The 22,076-nt window shown below is 49.4% G+C and overlaps 1 protein-coding gene across 5 annotated transcripts in view; it reads right to left on the bottom strand.

Annotated features, from left to right (window-relative positions):
* The window catches only part of LOC120395285 (WD repeat-containing protein on Y chromosome-like), a 91,525-nt gene extending 70,573 nt beyond the window's left edge, over window positions 1–20,952 (bottom strand). For 4 of the 5 annotated variants that reach the window (XR_005592566.1, XM_039519549.1, XM_039519567.1 and 1 more), the window contains exons 1-2: window positions 20,791–20,952; window positions 2,675–2,957 (exon numbers count right to left, since the gene is read on the bottom strand). Coding sequence is in view for 3 of the 5 variants with exons in the window: in XM_039519549.1 (XP_039375483.1) it covers window positions 2,675–2,957; window positions 20,791–20,858 (351 nt within the window). In the remaining 2 variants the exon portion in view is untranslated. Of the gene's footprint in view, window positions 1–2,570; window positions 2,958–20,790 lie in introns of those variants that run through there. The other variant, XM_039519576.1, reaches the window with a different exon arrangement.
* Window positions 20,953–22,076: the final 1,124 nt, after the last annotated feature.

The raw sequence follows: 22,076 nt of genomic DNA, 5'->3' as shown, positions 1-22,076 counted from the left end.
CATATCAAAAGCTTTGGTCAAATCAATGAAAACTGCATAAAGGTCTATGTTCTGCTCTAAACATTTTTCCTGGACCTGCCTTCCGACAATGATCATGCCATAGCACGACGACCTGGTCTGAAACCACACTTCGCTTCTGGAAGATTCTCCTCATATATGTTTGCAATGAGTCTGATCAGTAGAGGGCAAGCTAGTATTTTCATGGCTGTACAGAGGAGAGCAATAGCTTTGTAATTTCCACAGTCAGCTTTGCTACCTTTGTTTTTGAACAGTGATACAATAATAGCATCTTTGAAGTCTTGTGGCATTTCTTTTTCCTCCCAAATGCTCCTCAAGATGTCATGAAACACCTCAATAACCTTTGGGCCTGCTACTTTATACAATTCTGCTGGAATACTATCTTTTCTGGATGCTTTGCCAGAGTTTAATGGCTTTCATAACTTTCTCAACTGATGGAGGGAAGTTGAGATCCTCTTTGATGGGTTTCTTCGGGTAAATGATCAAGGACACGTCGATCAACTATGGATGGTCTATTGAATAGACTATTGAAGTGGTCAGACCATCTCTACTGCATTATATAGGTGCAAAGAACTGATGCCAAGCAATGAACATAAACTGAAATTATAATTCTTGAAATGTGTTTGCCAGCCAAAGAAGAGTTATCCCACTCTAGACAAAGGAATGTGATTTGCCCACCAGGCAGTTACTTCCAAAATACTTTGACAGACCATAAGAATGTATTTACATATTACATAAACAGACCCATCAAGCAAACAACTGGTGGAGGCAAACCTCACACTATCACAGCAGGGAAAAGATTGACTATCATGTGTTTAATGGTCATTCCGCTGCACCGGAGGGGGCAGAAACTAAATAATTTGCATTTTAGCAACCAACCCCAGTGGGAGAAGAAGTAAACTCTTCAAGACAAACTCCATGTTGCCTACCCCACAGCTAGAAATACACTTATCTGGAGGTATTCTTCAGAAGAATCCATTTCAAAGATTCATTGGACTATAAACGAGAGGGGTACAGAACTCCAAGTTATCTATCTTTCACCTAAGATGACAAAGGTATCAGCCCTTTGACTTTGCGGGATAGATCCTGACTCAGGAATTTGGTCAGCCATCTTGATAGAAACGTGGTGAGGATTTTATCTTTAACCAAGTCTAGATTGTTAAGTTTTAGTTACTAGAAAGTGATTGAGCTTTATTTCTCTTGTACCCATTTCTGACTTTAATCCTTACACACGTACTCACTTAAAACCTCTCTCTTTGAAATTAAATAAACTTGTTTTATTTTTAATCTGAACCAATCCAGTGCTATGTTTGAACCAAACTGTTTGGTAACTTCAGTTAAAGTAACAAACTGTTGGATATTGACTCTTTAACGGAGCAACAAACCTTAACATTCCTCTAATTGTCCCAGGACAGAGCTGGACATTTCAGAACACATGTTTCAGGGAAATTCTGGGGCTAGGGAGAGCATGGCGTCACCTTACCAGTTGTTAACCAAGGCTGGTGGAGGCCAGTAGAAGTGGTACTGTGGTACTGCAGGCAGACTCCTGGATCCAAAACATTGGACCAGAGCTGCCCAATACATAGACGTAGAATGCATGCTTGCTGCTGACTGTGGGTGTCTCAGGCAAATTGCTACAATAGCAAAGCTTTAAGGCACTTAAGTGTTACAGGATGAGAGGTGACAACTCTTCACCAATTTGGATTGCACCCCAGAATGTGACATTTACCTACTTTTCCTTTTCTTGATCTAAATCCTGCAGTCCTTAGCCCTGGTCTGTACTAGAAAGTTACATCCACATAACTGCGTCACTCAGGAGTGTGAAAAAAACATACCTCTGAGTGGCATAGTTAAGCCGATGTAAGTCCCTGTGTAGACAGTGCTAGGTCAATGAAAGAATTCTCCCATCAGCCTAATTATCACCTCTCAGAGAGGTGGGATACTTATGTCGATGGGAAAACCTCTCCCATTGGCATAGGCAGCGTCCACACTGAAGCACCGCAGTTGCTCTGCCCTAGCGTTTCAAGTGTGGACAAGCCCTTACTCAGCCCAACTTCCAGCAACTGATATTCCACCCAACTCGCCACATTCCCTTTTAGACTAGCTAAGTGGAGGGTTGGTGCAGCTGAGTATTAGAGGTATCATCCTCCCAAGCCCACACTCAGTCACTCTTTCGAGACTTGCAGGCTGATGGTCTTGATTCTACAAGTGCATTCAGGTAATTCAGTTACCTGAGCAGTGATCCCTACATTGGGCAACTTGCACCATAAAACTGGAGGGTTGCTTTTTGTATGTAGATTTTTTTTAAAATTGGTTTCTGCATCAGATCAGCCTACTGCAGAGCCAGCATCCAGGGCTTTTTGATGCTCTAATTGCTTAGATGGCCAGATACATTTTCAGCTGGGTTGCATCTGAGTGTGCATCCCTGTCACCGTGCAGGGATTTAGTCATAACTCGGTGCATCAAAAGGCAAGCATATTCCTAAACAGGCTTTTTAGGGTTTATTTTAAACACACATTACATTGTAAAGTTCTTAAGATCATTACACTCACAGTGAAAACCAGGGTTCTGGCTTTCTGGCTCCTCTCCTGTGGGAAATCCTATCTGCAAATGGGGCATACCGCAGGAGACACAAACTGGAGAGCACTGACAATACCTTTCCTTTCCTCAGACTCTTGGCAGAGTCAACATGATGCTGAAAACCTTCATGCTCCAATATATTCTCCAGGAGTCCTACTGAGTGACTCCTCTGCTGCCCTTTCAATAACTCTTTCACCAGCCATTCTGGAAGCCAAGAGCTTTCTTCTCGTGCTTCTTCCGAAAAGCTCCTGAGGGAAACTGGAGAGGCAGCTTGCAATCTGGAGCCTCCTAGCGAAGTCTGGGCACGTCGAAATGAAGCCTTGGTTTTGGCCGTCGACTGCCTTAGCTCATTCAGAACGCTGTCAGAACAAACACCAGAAGAGAGTCATGTATGGGGCAACATCAGAGTACTGAAACCAATGAGACCTGGCTCTTGTGTAGTGTTTTTCATCTGTACATCTCAAGGCACTTTACAGAGGGGGATAAGCTTTACTGTCCCTCTTAAAGATGGGGAAATGGTGATCCTGAAAAGTGAAATGGCTTGCTCACCTCCACACATAACACTTGTAGCAGAGCCAGGAACAGAAAGCGGGTTGCTTGACTCCTAGGCTGTGTTCCTACCTACTAGAGCAGACTGCCTCTCTGAACTAAGTTAGGGAGATTTTGCTAGCTATTAAATACTTCTACTTCTCATTGCTGACAAATGGGAAAAGGCAATGAATTACGGTAGAGGGTGAGCACACCATCAGGTTGGGGAGAGGGTGGTGAAGCAAGCCACCAATCTCCCCCTCCTAGTTTAGGCATTAGACACTAGTGAGATTGTTGATCTTCCTTAGAATTTTCTGAAATTATTTTACAGCACTATATGATCTGGATCTGGGCCTGATCCTACAGCTCTTACTCCTGTGAGTAGCCCCATTAATGACAGTAACGGCAGCAGAACTGGGTCCTTTGCATGCTTATTGAATCTTGCCTCATCTGCAGCTCTGAAAAGCACAAACAATTTTTCTAGCTGAAAGCAAATGAATTTCCTGCATGGAATATGGAAGCCAAGAATAGTTATTTTCACATGATGATGATGTTCATGCTGCTAGGTTACACAAGACAATATGTAATGCCAGCCTAGGAAAGTAAGAGCCCTTGATACAGGCTCTCCAACATATTTCCATAATGTATTTTCAATCAAATATAATTGAAAATAATTCCTTTGTGGCTCAGACCCTATAAGCAGGGATCAGCTTATGTTTCCCAAGATGTAGCACATAACAAAATAATCACTGATGCACACTCGAGTAGAGCCAGGGATGAAAGTAACTTAAAGGACTTACCAGTACGCCAGAGTCCTGAGAGGGGGCGTGGCCTCAACCGGAAGAGGCAGGGCCTCAACTGGAAGAGGCAGGGCCTTTCAAGATTAAAAGGCCCCGGGGCTCCGGCTGTGGCTGGGAGCCCCAGGGCCTTTAAATCACCCCAGAGCTCGCAGCTGCAGAGGCGGCTGGGAGCGCCGGGGCGAATTAAAGGGCCCAGGGCTCCAGCCGCCACGGAGCTCCGGGCCCTTTAAATCACCACAGGAGCCTGGCTGTTGGAGCTCCAGCAGGGATTTAAAGGGCCCGGGGCTCCCCGCAGCGCCCCAAGCACTGGGCCCTTTAAATCCCTGCCCAAGCCTGGCTGACGGAGCTCCAGTGGTGCTTTAAAGGGCCCGGGGCTCCCCACAGCAGCAGGAGCCCCAGGCCCTTTAAATCCCTGCCTGAGCCCGGCTGCCGGAGCTCCGGCGGCGCTTTAAAGGGCCCAGGGCTCCCCACAGCAGCCGGAGCACTGGGCCCTTTAAATCACCACCGCGGTAGCTGGTCCACTCCGGCACGGCATACTGGCTCTTGCTGGTATGCCGTACCGGACCATACTGGCTTACTTTCACCTCTGAGTAGAGCTTACATTTGGTCAAACACTAATGATTCTTGTCTACTGTGACTCATGTGTGTGAATATACTTGCAAAGGTATGTGATGGAGCAGCGATCCATATGGCAAGCTGCTTTTCTCCATCATGCAGGAGATCACGCTGCATTGAAATGCCATTGTTAGTAATCATGTGTGGGTTTGAAGTTGTGAGAGGATGAACTCATTTGTGCATTACTGAGATTTCTTGTTATCATTTACTGCCACCGTGAGAGTCATTCCTCCTAACTCAAGAGAGCACATCAGCAAGAGCTGTGAAGGTTGCTCACGATAACCACATTACCAGGACTGAGGAGAAGTTAGCACCAAAATAATCTGACTGAGAACACAAACATGAAGCTATCGAACAATTAAGCACCAATCTACACCTGGCCAAAAAGATGCTCAAATTCAGTGCTCAATTCTCTTCAAGATGAAACCTAGGTTGTATTCACACATACACAAGGGTTAACACAGGTTATTGGAACTGAAATTAATTCATAGAATCATAGAACTGGAAGGGACCTTGAGAGGTCATCTAGTCCAGTCCCCTGCACTCATGGCAGGATTAAGTATTATCTAGACCATTCCTGACAGGTGTTTCTCTAATCTGATCTTTAAAATCTACAATGATGGAAATTCCACAACCTCGCTGAGCAATTTATTCCAGGTCTTAACCACCCTGAAAGGATGTTTTTCCTAATGTCCAGCCTAAACCACTCTTGCTGGAATTTAAGCCCATTACTTCTTGTCCTATTCTCAGAGGCTAACAAGAACAATTCCACCCCCCCATAACAACTTTTTATGTCCTTGAAAACTGTTACCATGTCCACCCCCCTCAGTCTTCTCTTCTCCAGACTAAACACACCCAGTTTTTTCAATCTTCCCTCATCGGTTATGTTTTCTAGACTTTTAATCATTTTTTTTGCTCTCCTCTGGACTTTCTCCAATTTATCCACATCTTTCCTGAAATGTGGCACCCAGAACTGGACACAATACTCCAGCTGAGGCCTAATCAGCGCGGAGTAGAGTGGAAGAATTAATTCTTCTGTCTTGCTTACAACTCTGCTGCTAATGCATCCTAGAATGGTACTTGCTTTTTTTTTTTTTTTTTTTTTTTGGCAACTATGTTACACGGTTGACTCATATTTAGCTTGTGATCCACTATGACCCCCAGATCCCTTTCCACAGTACTCCTTCCTAGGCAGTCATTTTCCATTTTGTATGTGTGCAACTGATTGTTCCTTCCTAAGTGGAGTACTTTGCATTTGTTCTTATTGAATTTCATCCTATTTACTTCAGACCATTTCTCCAGTTTGTTCAGATCATTTTGAATGTTAATCCTATCCTCCAAAGCACTTACAACTTCTCTCAGGCCTGGTCTACACTAGGACTTTAATTCGAATTTAGCAGCGTTAATTCGAATTAACCGTGCATCCGTCCACACCAGGAAGCCATTTAATTCGACATAGAGGGCTCTTTAGTTCGAATTCTGTACTCCTCCCCGATGAGGGGAGTAGCGCTAAATTTGACATGGCTATGTTGAATTAGGCTAGGTGTGGATGCAAATCGAACTTAGTAGCTCCGGGAGCTATCCCACAGTGCACCACTGTGTTGACGCTCTGGACAGCAGTCCGAGCTTGGATGCTCTGACCAGCCACACAGGAAAAGTCCCGGGAAATTTTGAATTCCTTTTCCTGTCTGGACAGTTTGAATCTCATTTCGTGGTTGGACATTGGGGCGAGCTCAGCAGCACTGGCAGCAATGCAGAGCTCTCCAGCAGAGGAGTTCATGTAATCTCTGAATAGAAAGAGGGACCCAGCATAGAGTGACCGGGAAGTCTTGGATCTGATCGGTGTGTGGGGCGAGGAGTCTGTGCTTTCGGAGCTGCGCTCCAAAAAACGGAATGCAAAGACCTACGAGAAGGTCTCCAAAGCCATGAGAGACAGAGGATACAGGCGGGATGCAACGCAGCGCCGCGTGAAAATCAAGGACCCCAGACAAGGCTACCAAAAAATCAAAGCGGCAAACAGACGCTACGGAGCCTGCCACCACTGCCCCACCAGTGACCGTGGACTCTGACGATGGGACAGTGTCGACGGCCAGTTCCTCGGCGATGTTTGCGGACGGGGAAGATGAGGAAGGGTTTGTGGAGGACGAGGCAGGCGACAGCGCTTACAACGCTGGTTTCCGCAACAGCCAGGATCTCTTCATCACCCTCACGGAGATCCCCTACCAACCCTCCCTGGCCGTGAACCCGGACCCTGAATCAGGGGAAGGAGCAGTCGGTAAGTGCTTTAAACATGTAAACTTTTATTCTTAATATAACAGGAATCTGAAGTATATGTAAAGGAGGTCTCTATATATATGGGGATAGAACAGAAATCATCCAGGGAGATCTCCACGAAGCTCTCCAGGAGGAAATTGAAAAGCCTCCGCAGGAGGTTCCTGGGGAGAGCTGCCTTACTGGGTGCTCCGTGGTAGCACAATTTTCCGCGCCAGGCTTTATTGAGGTTTTCTGGGAGCATTGCCTCCATAATACTGGCAGCATAGGCCCCTGCTTTGTGCTGGCTTTCACGCAGCATGCGCTCTCTATCTCCTTCAGTGACCCTCCTCAGGGCGATCTCGCTCGGCGACTCCTGCATCTAATTAGGAAAATTACCATAATGTTACGCCTGGTCCAAAGTATTTTTAAAAAATCTCCGGACAGACGGCGTAGCAGAGAGTCAGCACGCTGCTGCGTGACAAGCGTAATTAAAGCCAAAGAATCAAATGGACGCTCATGGAGGGAGGGGGGACTGAGGACGCAAGGTATCCCACAGTTCCTGCAGTCTCCGAAAAGCATTTGCATTCTTGGCTGATCTCCCAATACCTGTACGGTCGAACACATTGTCCGCGGCGGTTCAGGGCATAGCTCGTCAATGTACCCCCCTCCCCCACCCCCAGAAGGAAAAGAAATCGTCTCTTGACTCTTTTAAATGTCACCCTATGTGTACTGAATGCTGCTGGTAGACGCGATGCTGCGGTACTGTACTGTAGCATCCTTCCCCCTCCCCCCCATGGGTGGCTGCCGGTGCAATATGACTGATATCCGTCGTCCTCATCATCAGCCTTGCTGTAGATGGTGTAGTGCAATATGACTGGTACCCGTCCTCGTCATCAGCCCATAAGTAGACGGCCTGCTAACCGTCTTCATCATAGCAACGGGGGCTGAGCTCCATCAGCCCCCGCCCTTCATGTGTAAAGAAAAGATTCTGTACTGCCTGGACTGTCATAGCAGCAGGATGCTGTTTTCCTCTCCCACCACACTGCTTAATGTCCTGTCTGGACAATCATAGCAGCTGGAGGCTGCCTTCCCCTCATTTCATTTCAGTAACAAGTCACTGTTTCTTATTCCTGCATTCTTTATTACTTCATCACACAAATGGGGGGACACTGCAATGGTAGCCTGGGAAGGTTGGGGGAGGAGGGAAGCAACAGGTGGGGTTGTTGCAGGAGCACCCCCTGTGAATGCCATGCAGCTCATCATTCCTGCATAATCTGACACGGAGCGGCTGTGCTCTCTGGTTCTCTGAAACACTGGATCTCTACTACACTAGCCCCATCGTCTATGTAGGAATTATTCTATTTTTAGATACCATAAAGGAGGGATTGACTCGGGGAGTCATTCCCAGTTTTGTCTTTTGTGCCCCCGGCTGATCTCGGCCAGGGGCACCTATGACAGCAGCAGAAGGTATAATGCAATACGGCTGGTAACCATCATCACCTTGCCAATTTACAATGGCATGGTAGATGGTACAATATGGCTGATAACTATCTGTGCTGTCATGCAAAAGCAAATGAATGCTGCTGTGTAGCGCTGCAGAATCGCCTCTGTCCGCAGCATCTAGTACACATACGGTGACAGTGACAAAAGGCAAAACAGGCTCCATGGTTGCCACGCTATGGCATCTGCCAGGGTAATCCAGGGAAAACGGGCTTGAAATGATTGTCTGCCGTTGCTTTCCCGGAGGAAGGAATGAGTGACTACATGTACCCAGAACCACCCGCGACAATGAAATTTGCACCATCAGGCACTGGGATCTCAACCCGGAATTCCAAGGGTCGGGGGACACTGCGATGGGGTGGAACAGGGGCAGAGTTTATGCTTTCCGGATTGCCTGCAGCAGGAGTGCGCACGAGATAGGTGCTGTGCATGCTCTTGTTCACAGACACAGACTAGACTGTGTTCATTGTTCGCAAAAATGTATCTTTGCAAGGAATTCACTCCCTTTTTCCCATCACACGGCTTCGACTGTCTCCAGACCTGCCACAGCATCCCCCTCACAGAGGCTGGCAAAGATTAGGCGGCGAAAGAAAAAGACACGGGATGAGATGTTCGCTGAACTTATGGGCTGCTCCCAAGACGAGGCGGACCAGCAGAGCCAGTGGAGGGAGACCCTCTCTCTGTACCAGCGCTCACACAACGAACGGGAGGAGAGGTGGCGTGAGGAAGACAAGCAGGCGACTCAAACGCTGCTTGGACTAATGAGGGAGCAAACGGACACGCTCCGGCGCCTTGTGCATGTTCTGCAGGACCGCAGGCAGGAGGACAGAGCCCCCCTGCAGTGTATCTGCAACCGCCCTCCCCCACCACAAAGTCCCATACCCCCCTCACCCAAAATAACCAGAAGGAGGGGCGCCAGGGGCCGTGAAAACTGTCACTGCACCCCAGCAGAGTGCCCAAAAGCTCTCATACCCTAAATTTTGAGAAGTCCTTTCCTTCCTGCCTCACCCAAGCCCCCGTCCCAGTTTCATCCCCTAACTGTCTAGTTGATAATAAAAAATACTTTTCTGTTAATTACTGTTTCCGTCATGTTCTTTTAGAGGAGACTGTGTTTGAAGGGGGGGAAGGGGGTTGGTAATTGGACAGGACAATCACCTTTACCAGGGTACAGACACGGGGGCAGGATCAGCAGCAGGTCACACACACAGTGCAGTCAGTAGGCACCCTGGTCGGTATGGGAGGTGGTTTGCAGGATCTGTGTGGGTGGGGGGGTACGTGACTTTGTAGCAGGGGAGGAGGGTTACAGATCTCATGCAACGGTCCCTGTCCTGGACCACAGAGCCACGCAGCAGAGGAATCTGTATCCGTCCTCCCCCGCCACAAGGCCACATAGCCCCCGCACACAGAGTCCCAAAAAGGAGGGATGGCAGGCTCCGTTGAAACAACCAGTCCGGCACTGCGGACCGCTCTAGGAGCAGGAGCCTGTCATTCCTCGAGTTTAGAGGCGGTCTTTACATCACCGCACACCCTACGCAGCACAGTCCGTGTCCCAGTTTCAACCCTTTAACGCAAAGTCATCAATAAAGAAACCTTTGTAAAGTTACAGTGGAACATGTATTTTATTTTTAAACGTGTGTTGGAAGTGGGGGAAGCGGGGTGGACGGGGTATGTAACTGCAGATGCTAGTCAACAGTAACTTGGTAAAGAAATGGGCAGGTTCAGCTTCTCTGTAAAGAAACTGAACAATCACAGGTCACGCTGCTCGCTGGTATTTGAAGAGTTCCTTGTCGCTGTGCAAGGCGCCTGCATAGGACTTCACGAGCCAGGGCATTAGCGGGTAGGCTGGGTCCCCGACGATCACTATAGGCATCTGCACATCCCCAAGAGTTATTTTGTGGTCCGGGAAGAAACTACCTTCCTGCAGGCGTCTAAACAGAGCAGAGTTCCTGAAAACACGCGCGTCATGAACTTTGCCTGGCCACCCGACGTTGATGTTGGTAAAACGTCCCCCATGGTCCACCAGTGCTCGCAGCACCATTGAAAAGTAGCCCTATTTCTCAGCAGCTGACTGTGGAAGAGGTGGACGATAAGGTGCGAGAAGTTGACAACGGCCATAACTGCAGGGGGCTCCGTGCTCGCAGTGCTGTGGCACCCGCGCTGTCACTGAGCAGAAAAGTGCATGAACAGATTGCCCGCAGGCGCTTTCAGGGAGGGAGGGAGGGAGGGAGGGAGGGCGTGATTGACGGTTCAATGATGACAGTTACCCAAAACCACCCTCGACACATTTTTCCCCCAGCATGCATTGGGGGAAAATCCCAGAATTCCAATGGGCAGCAGGGAGTGCGGGAACTGTGGGATAGCTTCCCACAGTGCACCGCTTCCAAAGTCGACGCTGACCCATTACTGTGGACTCACACAGTCGAATTAGTGTATTTAGTGTGGATACACAAATTTGACTTCATAACGTCGATTCCACAAATTCGACTTAAGTTGATTCGAAATAGTCTTGTAGTGTAGACATACCCTCAGCTTGGTATCATCCACCGACTTTATAAGTGTACTCTCTATGCAATTATCTAAATCATTGATGAAGTTATTGAACAGAACTGGACCCAGAATTGACTGTTTTGACAAAATTGACAGTCTTGCTTGGGGGTAGTGTCATTCTCAGCTCTTGGCAGTGTGCTAGCTTCCTGATATGGATGGGAAGCATGACTAGTGCCAGCTTCGTCAGTTTAGTACATTCTCTTAACTTCCATTTTGATTTGTGGTAGGCAATCCCACAATGCAGTGCACCAATCCCACAATGCAGTGCACCAAACGTAACAAGGAGCGCTCTGTGCCTGCACGTTATGCTCCCCACTCCACACTATGTATCAATAGGGCAATGTTACATCACCAGGATGTTCTGGGGCAGTATTAATAGCCTGGAAGGTGTAGGCAACATACCCCTTATCGACCACAATCATTTATTTTCTGGCAGATTGTGACACTCGCGCCAGACATTTCTTGGATTGACCAACAACTTGGGCCAAGAACGAAGTGAGGACTATGATCATGACCCAGGATGATGTATGGATTCAGGCCAAACTCTATCACCCAGCATCAGTAAGTCTTTGAATTTTGGTCAAATTGACAGAAAGGGAAACCCAAGAGGTGGCAGTCTCTAAAGGCTGGGTACGAAGGCTGGAACAGAATGCCAGGACTTTATGATTAATTAACACAACTCAGTCCTAATGCCCTCTTCTGATACTACTGTCCCAGTCTGACACCAGTCTTGCCCATCTGCCAAGCGGTAGCGGATGTAAGGACCTTGCAGAGCAGCTTTTCCAGCAGAGCAGAAATCAGTGATACAGATTCCGGGTATATTCTAAGGCCAGGTCTACACTAAAAAGTTAGGTCAACCCAGCTACGACACTCAGCGGTGTGAAAAGCACAGCTCTGAGGGACGTAGTTAAGCCAACCTAATCCCTGGTGTAGATAGCGCTAAACTGATGGAAGAATTCTGTCAACCTACGTACCGCCTCTCAGGGAAGCGGATTAACTACAGTGATGGGAGAACCCCTCTGTGACATCCTATACCTCAGGGTACCACCCTTTAACCCCCCCCCCCATTCAATCATTTTTATATACTTGTGATATTTCATATAAAGCATGCCATGTAAGGTATCATGGGGAAAAGTTATGATCTGCTGAAAGCCATTGTTCTATCTAAATGTGTATATTGGTGCATATGAAATTATGAGATTGTGCTGTATGGTTGTCACTAAAATATACTGTGAGTTGGGGAATCGCCCAGATATTAGCTCCCCAGAAACAACAAGGGAGCTAACCAATGCCCAGGCGGGGGTCGAACAATCATCAGCAGCCATTGTCCAGCAAGGGAGTTACAATTCAATGACTCACTTGCATAAGGCCACAGCAGGGGAATTGCTCAGCCTTGCCTGGTGACTCAGCAATGCCCACGTAACATGCCTGGACTTGTGTTCTCCAAGCACATGGAATGAGGATATAAAATAGAGGACAGAGGCCACATGGTTTGTCCTGTCTCTTCCCCCACCTATGCTGAAGGCAACGAGAATGCTGGAGCTGAGGAGACTGGTTCCCAGGGCTAACAGAGAGAGCCTGCATATGAAGGCTGTAACTAGTATGCAGTATCCAGTGGGGTGAGAAAAACTGCTTAGTCCAGATATTGCCTAGTCTATTAAGGTTGAGAATTTAGACTGAGTGCTTATCTTTTATTTTCCTTTGGTAACTACCCTGAATTTTGCCTATCACTTATAATCACTTAAAATCCATCTTTTATAATCAGTAAACTTATTCTAATGTTTATTCTTACCAGTGAGTTTGACTGAAGCGTTTGATAAATCTGCTCAGGTTACAAAGCTGGTGTTATGTCCACTTTCCATTGATGAAGTGATGAACAAATTAATAAGCCTGCATCGCTCAAGAAAGGGTCTTGAGCAGTGCAAGATGGTATATTCCAGTGGTACAAGGCTGAGAGCTGGGATGATTTGGCTCGTGCCTTTTTCTGTGTGATTCATGAATGTCTCTGAGAGCATTCATGCAATCTGGTTGGGTGTGGGGTTCCACATGTGGTTATATTTAGTGGTAACAGCACCTCAAGGGGTTTGCTGCTTGTCACCAGTACGGCATTGAGACAACCCAGATTAGTGAGTTAAGGGGGCACAGCAGTCCCACAGTCCCTGGTAGCACCCCAGGGATACCGTCACACCCTCCATAGGTGCCGACTTCTCCTCTGCCCAGTGGGTGCTCGATCCCCCTGCCCAGGTCCCACCCCTGCACTGCCCTTGCCCCTCCCCCATTCCACCCCTTCCCAAAGTCCCCGCCCCCTTCCCACCCACATTCCACTCCCTTCCCCCAAGTCCCCGCCCCTGCCCCACCTCTTCTGCACCTCCTCCCCTGAGCGCGCCACGTCCCCACTCCTCCCCCTCCCTCAGGAAAGTCGTAAGCACCGCCAAACAGCTGTTAGGTGGCGGGGCTGCGGGAAGCGCTGGGAGGGAGGGGTGGAGGAAGGGAAAGAGGGACAGGGAGAAGTGGGGACACAGTGTGCTTGGGGAAGGAGGAGGTGAGGACGGGGAGGGGAGGAAATCGGGGGAGCTTGGCTGCCGGTGGGTGCAGAGCACCCGCTAATTTTTCCCCGGAGCACCCATGGAGTCAGTGCCTATGACACCCTCCCATCACTGTAGTGAGAGAGCCTACACTGAAGCGCTTCAACAGCACAGCCGCTGCGCTGAAGCCGGGCCACGGCAGTGGTTTAAGTGTAGACATAACTTTAAAGTAACTTGCTCTATTTACAAATATATTAGTCCTGGAACAGAAACGCAGGCAATCACTTCGTTCAGAAATCGCAATCCACCACCAAAGGTCAGTTTTCAGCATACAACTCTGCCTCAATTTAATCAGACCGAGCAGAGCGCAGACTCTCCTGCTACTCACACAGCTCCCTCTACCCCAAACTCGTATAACAAAAAGTGTACCACCACAAGCACTTCTTCCAAGACTAAAACATTGCTCTCATGCTAAGAAATTCAATACAAGTTGTTAAGTCAAGATTGTCATGTCAAGTGATACCTTTATAAGTAGGGACCTCACCAGGACTGTTTTAGAAGTACCTGGAAGCATCCTCTTACAAAAGCAGGTGTTGCCAAATGTCAAATTTATGGGATGAGCTGCAGTTTAAGCCTCTTTTAGTCCCTCTTGAGTGATCCTCTCTGCAGACAGGTTTTGCTATCTTCACCCCTTCTGGAAAGAACCACATGGTCCTACCATGCTTAGCCCTGGTCTACACTACAAGTTTAGACCAAATTTATCAGCATTAGATCAATTTAACCCTGCACCCGTCCACATGACAAAGCCATTTTTGTTGACTTAAAGGGCTCTTAAAATCGATTTCTGTACTCTTCCCCAACGAGGGGATTAGCGCTGAAATTGACTCTGCTGGGTCGAATTTGGGATAGCGTGGACGCAATTCGATGGTATTGGCCTCCGGGAGCTATCCCAGAGTGCTCCATTGTGGCTGCTCTGGACAGCACTCTCAACTCAGATGCACTGGCCAGGTAGACAGGAAAAGCCCCGCGAACTTTTGAATTTCATTTCCTGTTTGGCCAGCGTGGCGAACTGATCAGCACAGGTGACCATGCAGAGCTCATCAGCACAGGTGACCATGGAGTCCCAGAATCGCAAAAGAGCTCCAGCATGGACCCAACGGGAGGTACTGCATCTGATCGCTCTATGGGGAGATGAATCCGTGCGATCCAAACTCCGTTCCAAAAGACGAAATGCCGGAATATTTGAAAAAATCTCCAAGGGCGTGAAGGACAGAGGTTATAACAGGGACCTGCAGCCGTGCCGCGTGAAACTTAAGGAGCTCAGGCAAGCCTATCGAAGAACCAGAGAAGCAAACCCCCCATTTGTGTGACGAATTAATAAAGAATGCATGAATGTGAAGCAACAATGACTTTATTGCTTCTGCAAGCGGAGATCAAAGGGGGAAGGGGAGGGCGGTTGGCTTACAGGGAAGTAGGGTGAACCAAGGGGGTGGAGGGTCATCAAGGAGAAACAAACAGAACTTTCACACCATAGCCTGGCCAGTCATGAAACTGGTTTTCAAAGCTTCTCTGATGCACAGTGTGCCCTGCTACGCTCTTCTAACCGCCCTGGTGTCTGGCTGTGCGTAATCAGTGGCCAGGCGATTTGCCTCAACCTCCCACCCCGCCATAAATGTCTCCCCCTTACTCTCACAGATATTATGGAGCACACAGCAAGCAGTAATAACGATGGGAATATTGGTTTCGCTGAGGTTTAACTAAGTCAGTAAACTGCGCCAGCGTGCTTTTAAACGTCCAAAGGCACATTCTACCACAATTCTGCACTTGCTCAGCCTATAGTTGAACTGCTCCTTACTACTGTCCAGGCTTCATGATCCATGGGATCAAGGGGTAGGCTGGGGTAGGTGTGACCATGCGGTGCTGCCGACTGGGAAAGCAGCCTGAGGCAGAAGCCTCCAGCTGGCATGATATTCCAGGCAGGACTGAATCTCCATAAGACGAAACTTAGAGAAAAGAATGACCTGGAGTCATTCCCATTTTTGTCCAGGCGCCCCTGACTGACCTCACCGAGGCCGACCAGGAGCACCCATGTCTGCCCAGGCACCCCCAACCAACCTAACTGAGGTCAGCCAGGAGCACCCACGGGACAATGCCAATGGTTAGCAGTCGTATTGCACCGTCTGCTGTCCGCAAGGCAAGGCAAGGGGATGCCGCTGTGTAGCACTGCAGTACCACGTCTGCCAGCAGCACCCAGGAGACATACGGTGACAGTTAGCTGAGCAGGCTCCATGCTTTCCGTGTATGTCGTCTGCACGGGTAACCCAGGAAAAAAGGCAAGAAACAATTTTTTGCCGTTGCTTTCATGGAGGTAAGGGGCCTGATGACATGTACCCAGAACCACCCGTGACAATGTTTTTGCCCCATCAGGCATTGGGAGCCCAACCCAGAATTCCAATGGGCAGCGGAGACTGCGGGAACTGTGGGATAGCTACCACAGTGCAACACTCCGAAAGTCGACGCTAGCCTCGGTACTGTGGACGCATACCGCCAACTTAATGCGCTTAGTGGGGACACACACAATCGACTGTATCAAATCGATTTCTAAAATTGACTGCTATTAAATCGACCTAATTTCATAGTATAGACATACCCTTAGACTGTGTCCCTGAGCTGCAGCCCTCCTGTTTATAATTGGGATACCATGACAGCCCCAACTTTGGCATATTAGCCCTTTTCTTCCAAAAGCCTGTGACCAGTGGCTGATTAATGTAACTTCAACTTCTTCAAAACAAACTGTTTTGTATTCAACCAAAGGTATAAAATCATAGAATCATGGAATATCAGGGTTTGAAGGGACCTCAGGAGGTCATCTAGTCCAACCCCCTGCTCAAAGCAGGACCAAACCCAACTAAATCATCTCAGCCAGGGCTTTGTCAAGCCTGACTTTAAAAACCTCTAAGGAAGGAGATTCCACCCCCTCCCTAGGAAACCCATTCCAGTGCTTCACCACCCTCCTAGTGAAAAAGATTTTTCTAACATCCAACCTAAACCTCCCCCACTGAAACTTGAGACCATTACTCCTTGTTCTGTCATCAGGTACCACTGAGAACAGTCTAGATCCATCCTCTTTGGATCCCCCTTTCAGGTAGTTAAAAGCAGCTATTAAATCCCTCCTCAATCTTCTCTTCTGCAGACTAAATAATCCCAGTTCTTCTGCGAATGCTGTCCCTGTGGGTGCTCCACTGTAGGTGACGGTGTGTCCCGGCGCCGTTGATCGGAGATTTTCGGTAGCAGTGCCTGGTCAAGACGCACGCACTCAGTTGGTATCTCCCGTCTCGTTGGAATCTTCCTGAGCGTGTGCGTCCCGCACCCTCCTCAGTTCCTTCTCAACCGCCCTCGGCCGAAGACAGGACTCGGAGCAGTGCTGATCCTCTTCCCTGGTTTTTGAAATAAGCGCCCTGATGGCCTACCCTCCCTACACCATTTTCTCTAAACACAAGCTTACCATACAAACCTGGCCCAAATTCCTCTCCAAGGTGGTGTCTACCTTCCACCTTAACCAGTCAATACACTTACGTGTATTCCATCCCAACCCTCACATGACTCCACAGGAAGCTGCATCACATACCCTGGATGTCCGACAGGCTCATGCATTCTATCTTGACAGAACTAAACCATTTTGTGAATCCCCTAGGCTTTTGTTTCTACTACCAAGAGATCAAAGGGTGATGCTCTCTCTAAGCAAAGACTCTCCAAGTGGATCCCCACCTGCATCAGATCTTGCTATCAGACTCAGAATATTCAACCACCAGAGGGTGTTAGGACTCATTTTACTAGAGCAATGTCAACATCCATTGCCTTCCTCCACAGCATACCTGTTACAGACGTATGCAAGGTGGCCATGTGGACATTTGACCACACATTTGCCAAACATTATGCTATCGCATGGGATACTATAGCAGACACCATAGTCGGCCATATGGTACTTTCTACCTTTGTTCCTCACACAACTCCAAAATCCCACCAACCATAGTGGGTACTGCTTTACATTCACCTACAGTGGAGCACCCACAGGGACAGCACTTGAAGAAGAAGAGAAAGTTACTCACCTTGCAGTAACTGACGTTCTTTGAGATGTGTGTCCCTGTGGGTGCTCCACTCCCCACCCTCCTCCCCTCTACTTTGGAGTATTAGTATGATTTCTCCACGGTAGAGAAGGAACTGAGGAGGGTACGGGACGCACGCGCTCAGGAAGATTCCAACGAGACGGGAGATACCAACTGAGTGCATGCGTCCTGACCAGGCACTGCTACCGAAAATCTCCAATCAACGGCGCCGGGACGCACCGTCACCTACAGTGGAGCACCCACAGGGACACACATCTCGAAGAACCTCAGTTACTGCAAGGTGAGTAACTTTCTCTTCCCTCAGCCTCTCCTCATAAGTCATGTGCTCCTAATCATTTTTGTTGCCCTCCGCTGGACTCTTTCCAATTTTTCCACATCTTTCTTGTAGTGTCGGGCCCAAAACTGGACACAGTACTCCAAATGAGGCCTCACCTGTGTTGAATAGAGGGGAATGATCACATCCCTCGATCTGCTGGCAATGCCCCTACTTATACAGCCCAAAATGCCATTAGCCTTCTTGGCAACAAGGGCACATTGTTGACTCATATCCAGCTTCTCGTCCACTGTAACCCCTAGGTCCTTTTCTGCAGAACAGCTGCCCAGCCATTCCGTCCCTAGTCTGTAGCAGTGCATGGGATTCTTCCGTCCTAAGTGCAGGACTCTGCACTTGTCCTTGTTGAACCTCATCAGATTTCTTTTGGCCCAATCCTCTAATTTGTCTAGGTCCATCTGTATCCTATCCCTACCCTCCAGTGTATCTACTACTCCTCCCAGTTTATTGTCATCTGCAAACTTGCTGAGGGTGCAGTCCATGCCGTCCTCCAGATCATTAATGAAGGTATTGAACAAAACCGGCCCAAGGACCGACCCTTAGGGCACTCTGCTTGATACCAGCTTCCAACTAGACATGGAGCCATTGATCGCTACCCATTGAGCCCAATGATCTAGCCAGCTTTCTACCCACCTTATAATCCAAAGCATGCTGAGCAAAAAGCCTACATGCCTGGGTCTCACCTAAACTTTGTTCTTTCCTTCTAAGTTTTGGGTAAATTCCACTCGGCCCGATCCTCCTGCACTGTGCCTGGGAAAGATGGACAGTCCCTACAGCATTCTTTTAGTGAAGGGGTGGGCAAACTACGGCCCGTGGGCCACATCTGGCCCATCAGACCTTTAATCCGGCCCTCGGGCTTCCGCCGTGGAGCGGGGTCGAGGACTTGCCCCACTCCATGGGTGACATGGCTCCGTGCAACTCCTGGAAACAGTGGCATGTCCCCCCTCCGGCTCCTATGTGTAGGGACAGCCTGGGGGCTCTGCATGCTGTCCCTGCCCCAAGTGCCGCCCCCCACAGCTCCCATTGGCAGGGAACTGTGGCCAATGGGAGCTGCAGGGGCATCACCTGTGGATGGGACAGCGCGCAGAGCTGCCTGGCAGCGCCTCTGCGTAGGAGCCAGAGAGGGGACATGCTGCTGCTTCCAGGAGCTACTTGAGGTAAGTGCTGCCTGGAGCCTGCACCCCTGACCCCAACCCACTACCCCAGCCCTGATCCCCCTCCTGCCCTCCAAATCCCTCGATCCCAGCCCGGAGCACCCTCCTGCACCCCAAACCCCTCATCCTCAGCCCCACCTCAGAGCCTGCAACCTCAGCCACAGCCCTCACCTTCCCTGCACCCCAATCCCCTGCCTGAGCCCAGAGCCCCCTCCTGCACCCTGGACTCCTTATTTCTGGCCCCACCCTGGAAACCGCACCCCCAGCCAGAGCCCTCACCCCCTCCCACACCCCAACTCCCAATGTCATGAGCATTCATGGTCTGCCATACAATTTCCATACCCAGACGTGGCCCTCAGACCAAAAAGTTTGCCCACCCATGCCTTAGTGTCTCTGTCAGAGACGCCTCATCCCCAGCCACTGTTGCCCACCTACCCCTGTAATGGCATGCTAAACTGTTCTACACTGTTCATCCACGAGGTGCCTCTGTATGTAGCATACGTTAACCACCCCCATTCCTGGCAGTGCATTAAAGGATCTTAAAGTGAACACATCTGATGCATCGCTCTGTAGCCATTCCCTATTCAGTACAGAAGCCTGAACTGCTAGTAGCAGCCCTGCAACCTACCATGTACAAAATGTCCACAATACCTCACTTCCTCTGTAGGTTGGGGTCTTTAGTGGGTTCGTGCCCTAGGCTCAAGCCTGGGAAGAATAAACCTTGCTAGCTTGGCTGGAGCCAAGTGAGTGGGTGAACCCCAATTGTTCCCGTACGGATGTTTGGTATTCTGTCTGGAAGTGCCTTATCTCTGTCAGTGTTTCGTTTCCTGTTCGTTTCCCATTGACAGCTTCTTCCACACACTCAGCCTGGATAATATCAAACAAGTAAACTGAGGGGCATAGGATATTTAGAACAAACAAACATAAATAACTCCCTCATTCTCCACAATACACTACAGCAGTGGTGAGCCCAGTGTCAGCCCTGGCCGGAACAAGCAGGACAGACATGGGACCAGGACACAAGCTGTTGCCTGAAGCACACTCAGAACCACAACCTGCTCATAATAGCTTATCTTGATTAATTAGCCTCTTACAGTTAGTATGGCAACTTCCACCTTTTCATGTTCTCTGTATGTATAAATGTCTTCTCACTGTATGTTCCAGTCTATGCATCCTATGAAGTGGGCTGTAGCCCATGAAAGCTTATGCTCAAATAAATGTGTTAGTCTCTAAGGTGCCACAAGTACTCCTAACCTTGTGTGCTGTGCATCAGATTGGGTTCTGGGACAAATACAATCGCAGCAGCAGCAGAAGAAAGGAAGGGGAATAACTACCGGCAATAACCAAGGACATTAACACGAAAGGGTTAAAAAGGACCCTAAAGCTTCCCCCGCCCCCCACTGTTTATTGCAACGCTCCTTCCTTTCATCTCCTCCCTCGCGCTGCCCCGAGCAGCGGGGGACTTGGCACCGCTTTCCTCTAAGCGCCTGCAACAAACCCTTCCCCATGGCAGCAGCAGCAAGCGCTCCCGGGCAGCCGCAGCGCCAGAGCCGGCTCAGCCCCGACCCCGCGCGCTCGCACCCCGTCCCCGACACCGCGCACAGCCGGGTTGGGGGGGGGGGACGGCGCGGGACGCCCCTCACACGCCTCGCTCCGCGGCAAGCGGGGCTGGGCGCGGGGAGCAGCCGCGGCTCCTGGCCAGCGCAAGCCGCCGCCCTGGTTGCTTGACAACTGCGACGCCACAACATTGCAGCCGCCAGCCCGCTGGGGCTCGGCCCGCGCCCGCAGGCTGGAGCGCAGACGGGGCCTCACCTGCCGCGGGGGAACGTTTCTAGCTTTCCTGATGCGGAGCGCGGTCGCGCTGCCTTCCTCAGAGCCATGGTCCCGGCCGGCCGGGCACCCCCAGCCAAGCCCGCTCAGCGGCAGCAGCAATAGCCCTGCCCAGCCGCACTGGAGGCGCCGCAGACCTGGCACGTGGGGTTGCGCCCCGCCCTGCACCGCCCTTGATCCGCGGGCCTGGCACGTGAGGCCGATGATTGCACAGGGCTGGCGGGAGCAGCGCTGCAAGCTGCCATCACCCCCTCCTCATTCTTAATGGTGCTGGGGAGAGGCTCCTGCGTGTGGTCTGCTGATGCATCTCTCTGGTTGCTGGCCTTTGGCCAGTGATTTCCCTACACCTGAATTTCCCCAACGTTCCCCCACAAGTTTTGTGAACTAGTTACATGCCAAACCTGGTGGCTGAACTTTGCGACTTTGTCCTCACTCACAACTATTTCACATTTGGGGACAATATATACCTTCAAGTCAGTGGCACAGCTATGGGTACCCGCATGGCCCCACAGTATGCCAACATTTTTATGGCTGATTTAGAACAACGCTTCCTTAGCTCTCATCCCCTAACGCCCCTACTCTATTTACGCTACATTGATGACATCTTCATCATCTGGACCCATGGAAAAGAAGCCCTTGAGGAATTCCACCATGATTTCAACAATTTCCATCCCACCATCAACCTCAGCCTAGACCAATCCACACAAGCGGTCCATTTCCTTGACCCTACTGTGCTAATAAGCGATGGTCACATAAACACCACCCTATACTGGAAACCTACTGACCGCTATACTTACCTACATGCCTCCAGCTTCCATCTAGGACACATCACACAATCCATTGTCTACAGCCAAGCTCTAAGATACAACCGCATTTGCTCCAATCCCTCAGACAGAGACAAACACCTACAAGATCTCTATCAAGCATTCTTAAAACTACAATACCCACCTACTGAAGTGAAAAAACAGATTGACAGAGCCAGAAGAGTACCCAGAAGTCACCTACTACAAGACAGGCCCAACATAGAAAATAACAGAATGCCACTACCCATTACCTTCATCCCCCAACTAAAACCTCTCCAGCGCATCCTCAAAGATCTACAACCTATCCTGAAAGATGATCCCTCACTCTCCCAGATCTTGGGAGACAGACATGTTCTTGCTTACAGACAGCCCCCCAACCTGAAGCAAATACTCACCAACAACCAAACACCACAGAACAAAAACACTAACCCAGGAACCTATCCTTGCAACAAAGCCCAATGCCAA

This window comes from Mauremys reevesii, linkage group 1 (assembly GCF_016161935.1).
Source record: "Mauremys reevesii isolate NIE-2019 linkage group 1, ASM1616193v1, whole genome shotgun sequence".
In the NCBI taxonomy this organism is placed as follows: Eukaryota; Metazoa; Chordata; order Testudines; family Geoemydidae; genus Mauremys; species Mauremys reevesii.
The sequence above is the reverse complement of the archived record's forward strand: the minus strand, read 5'-3'. Positions and strand labels throughout refer to the sequence as shown.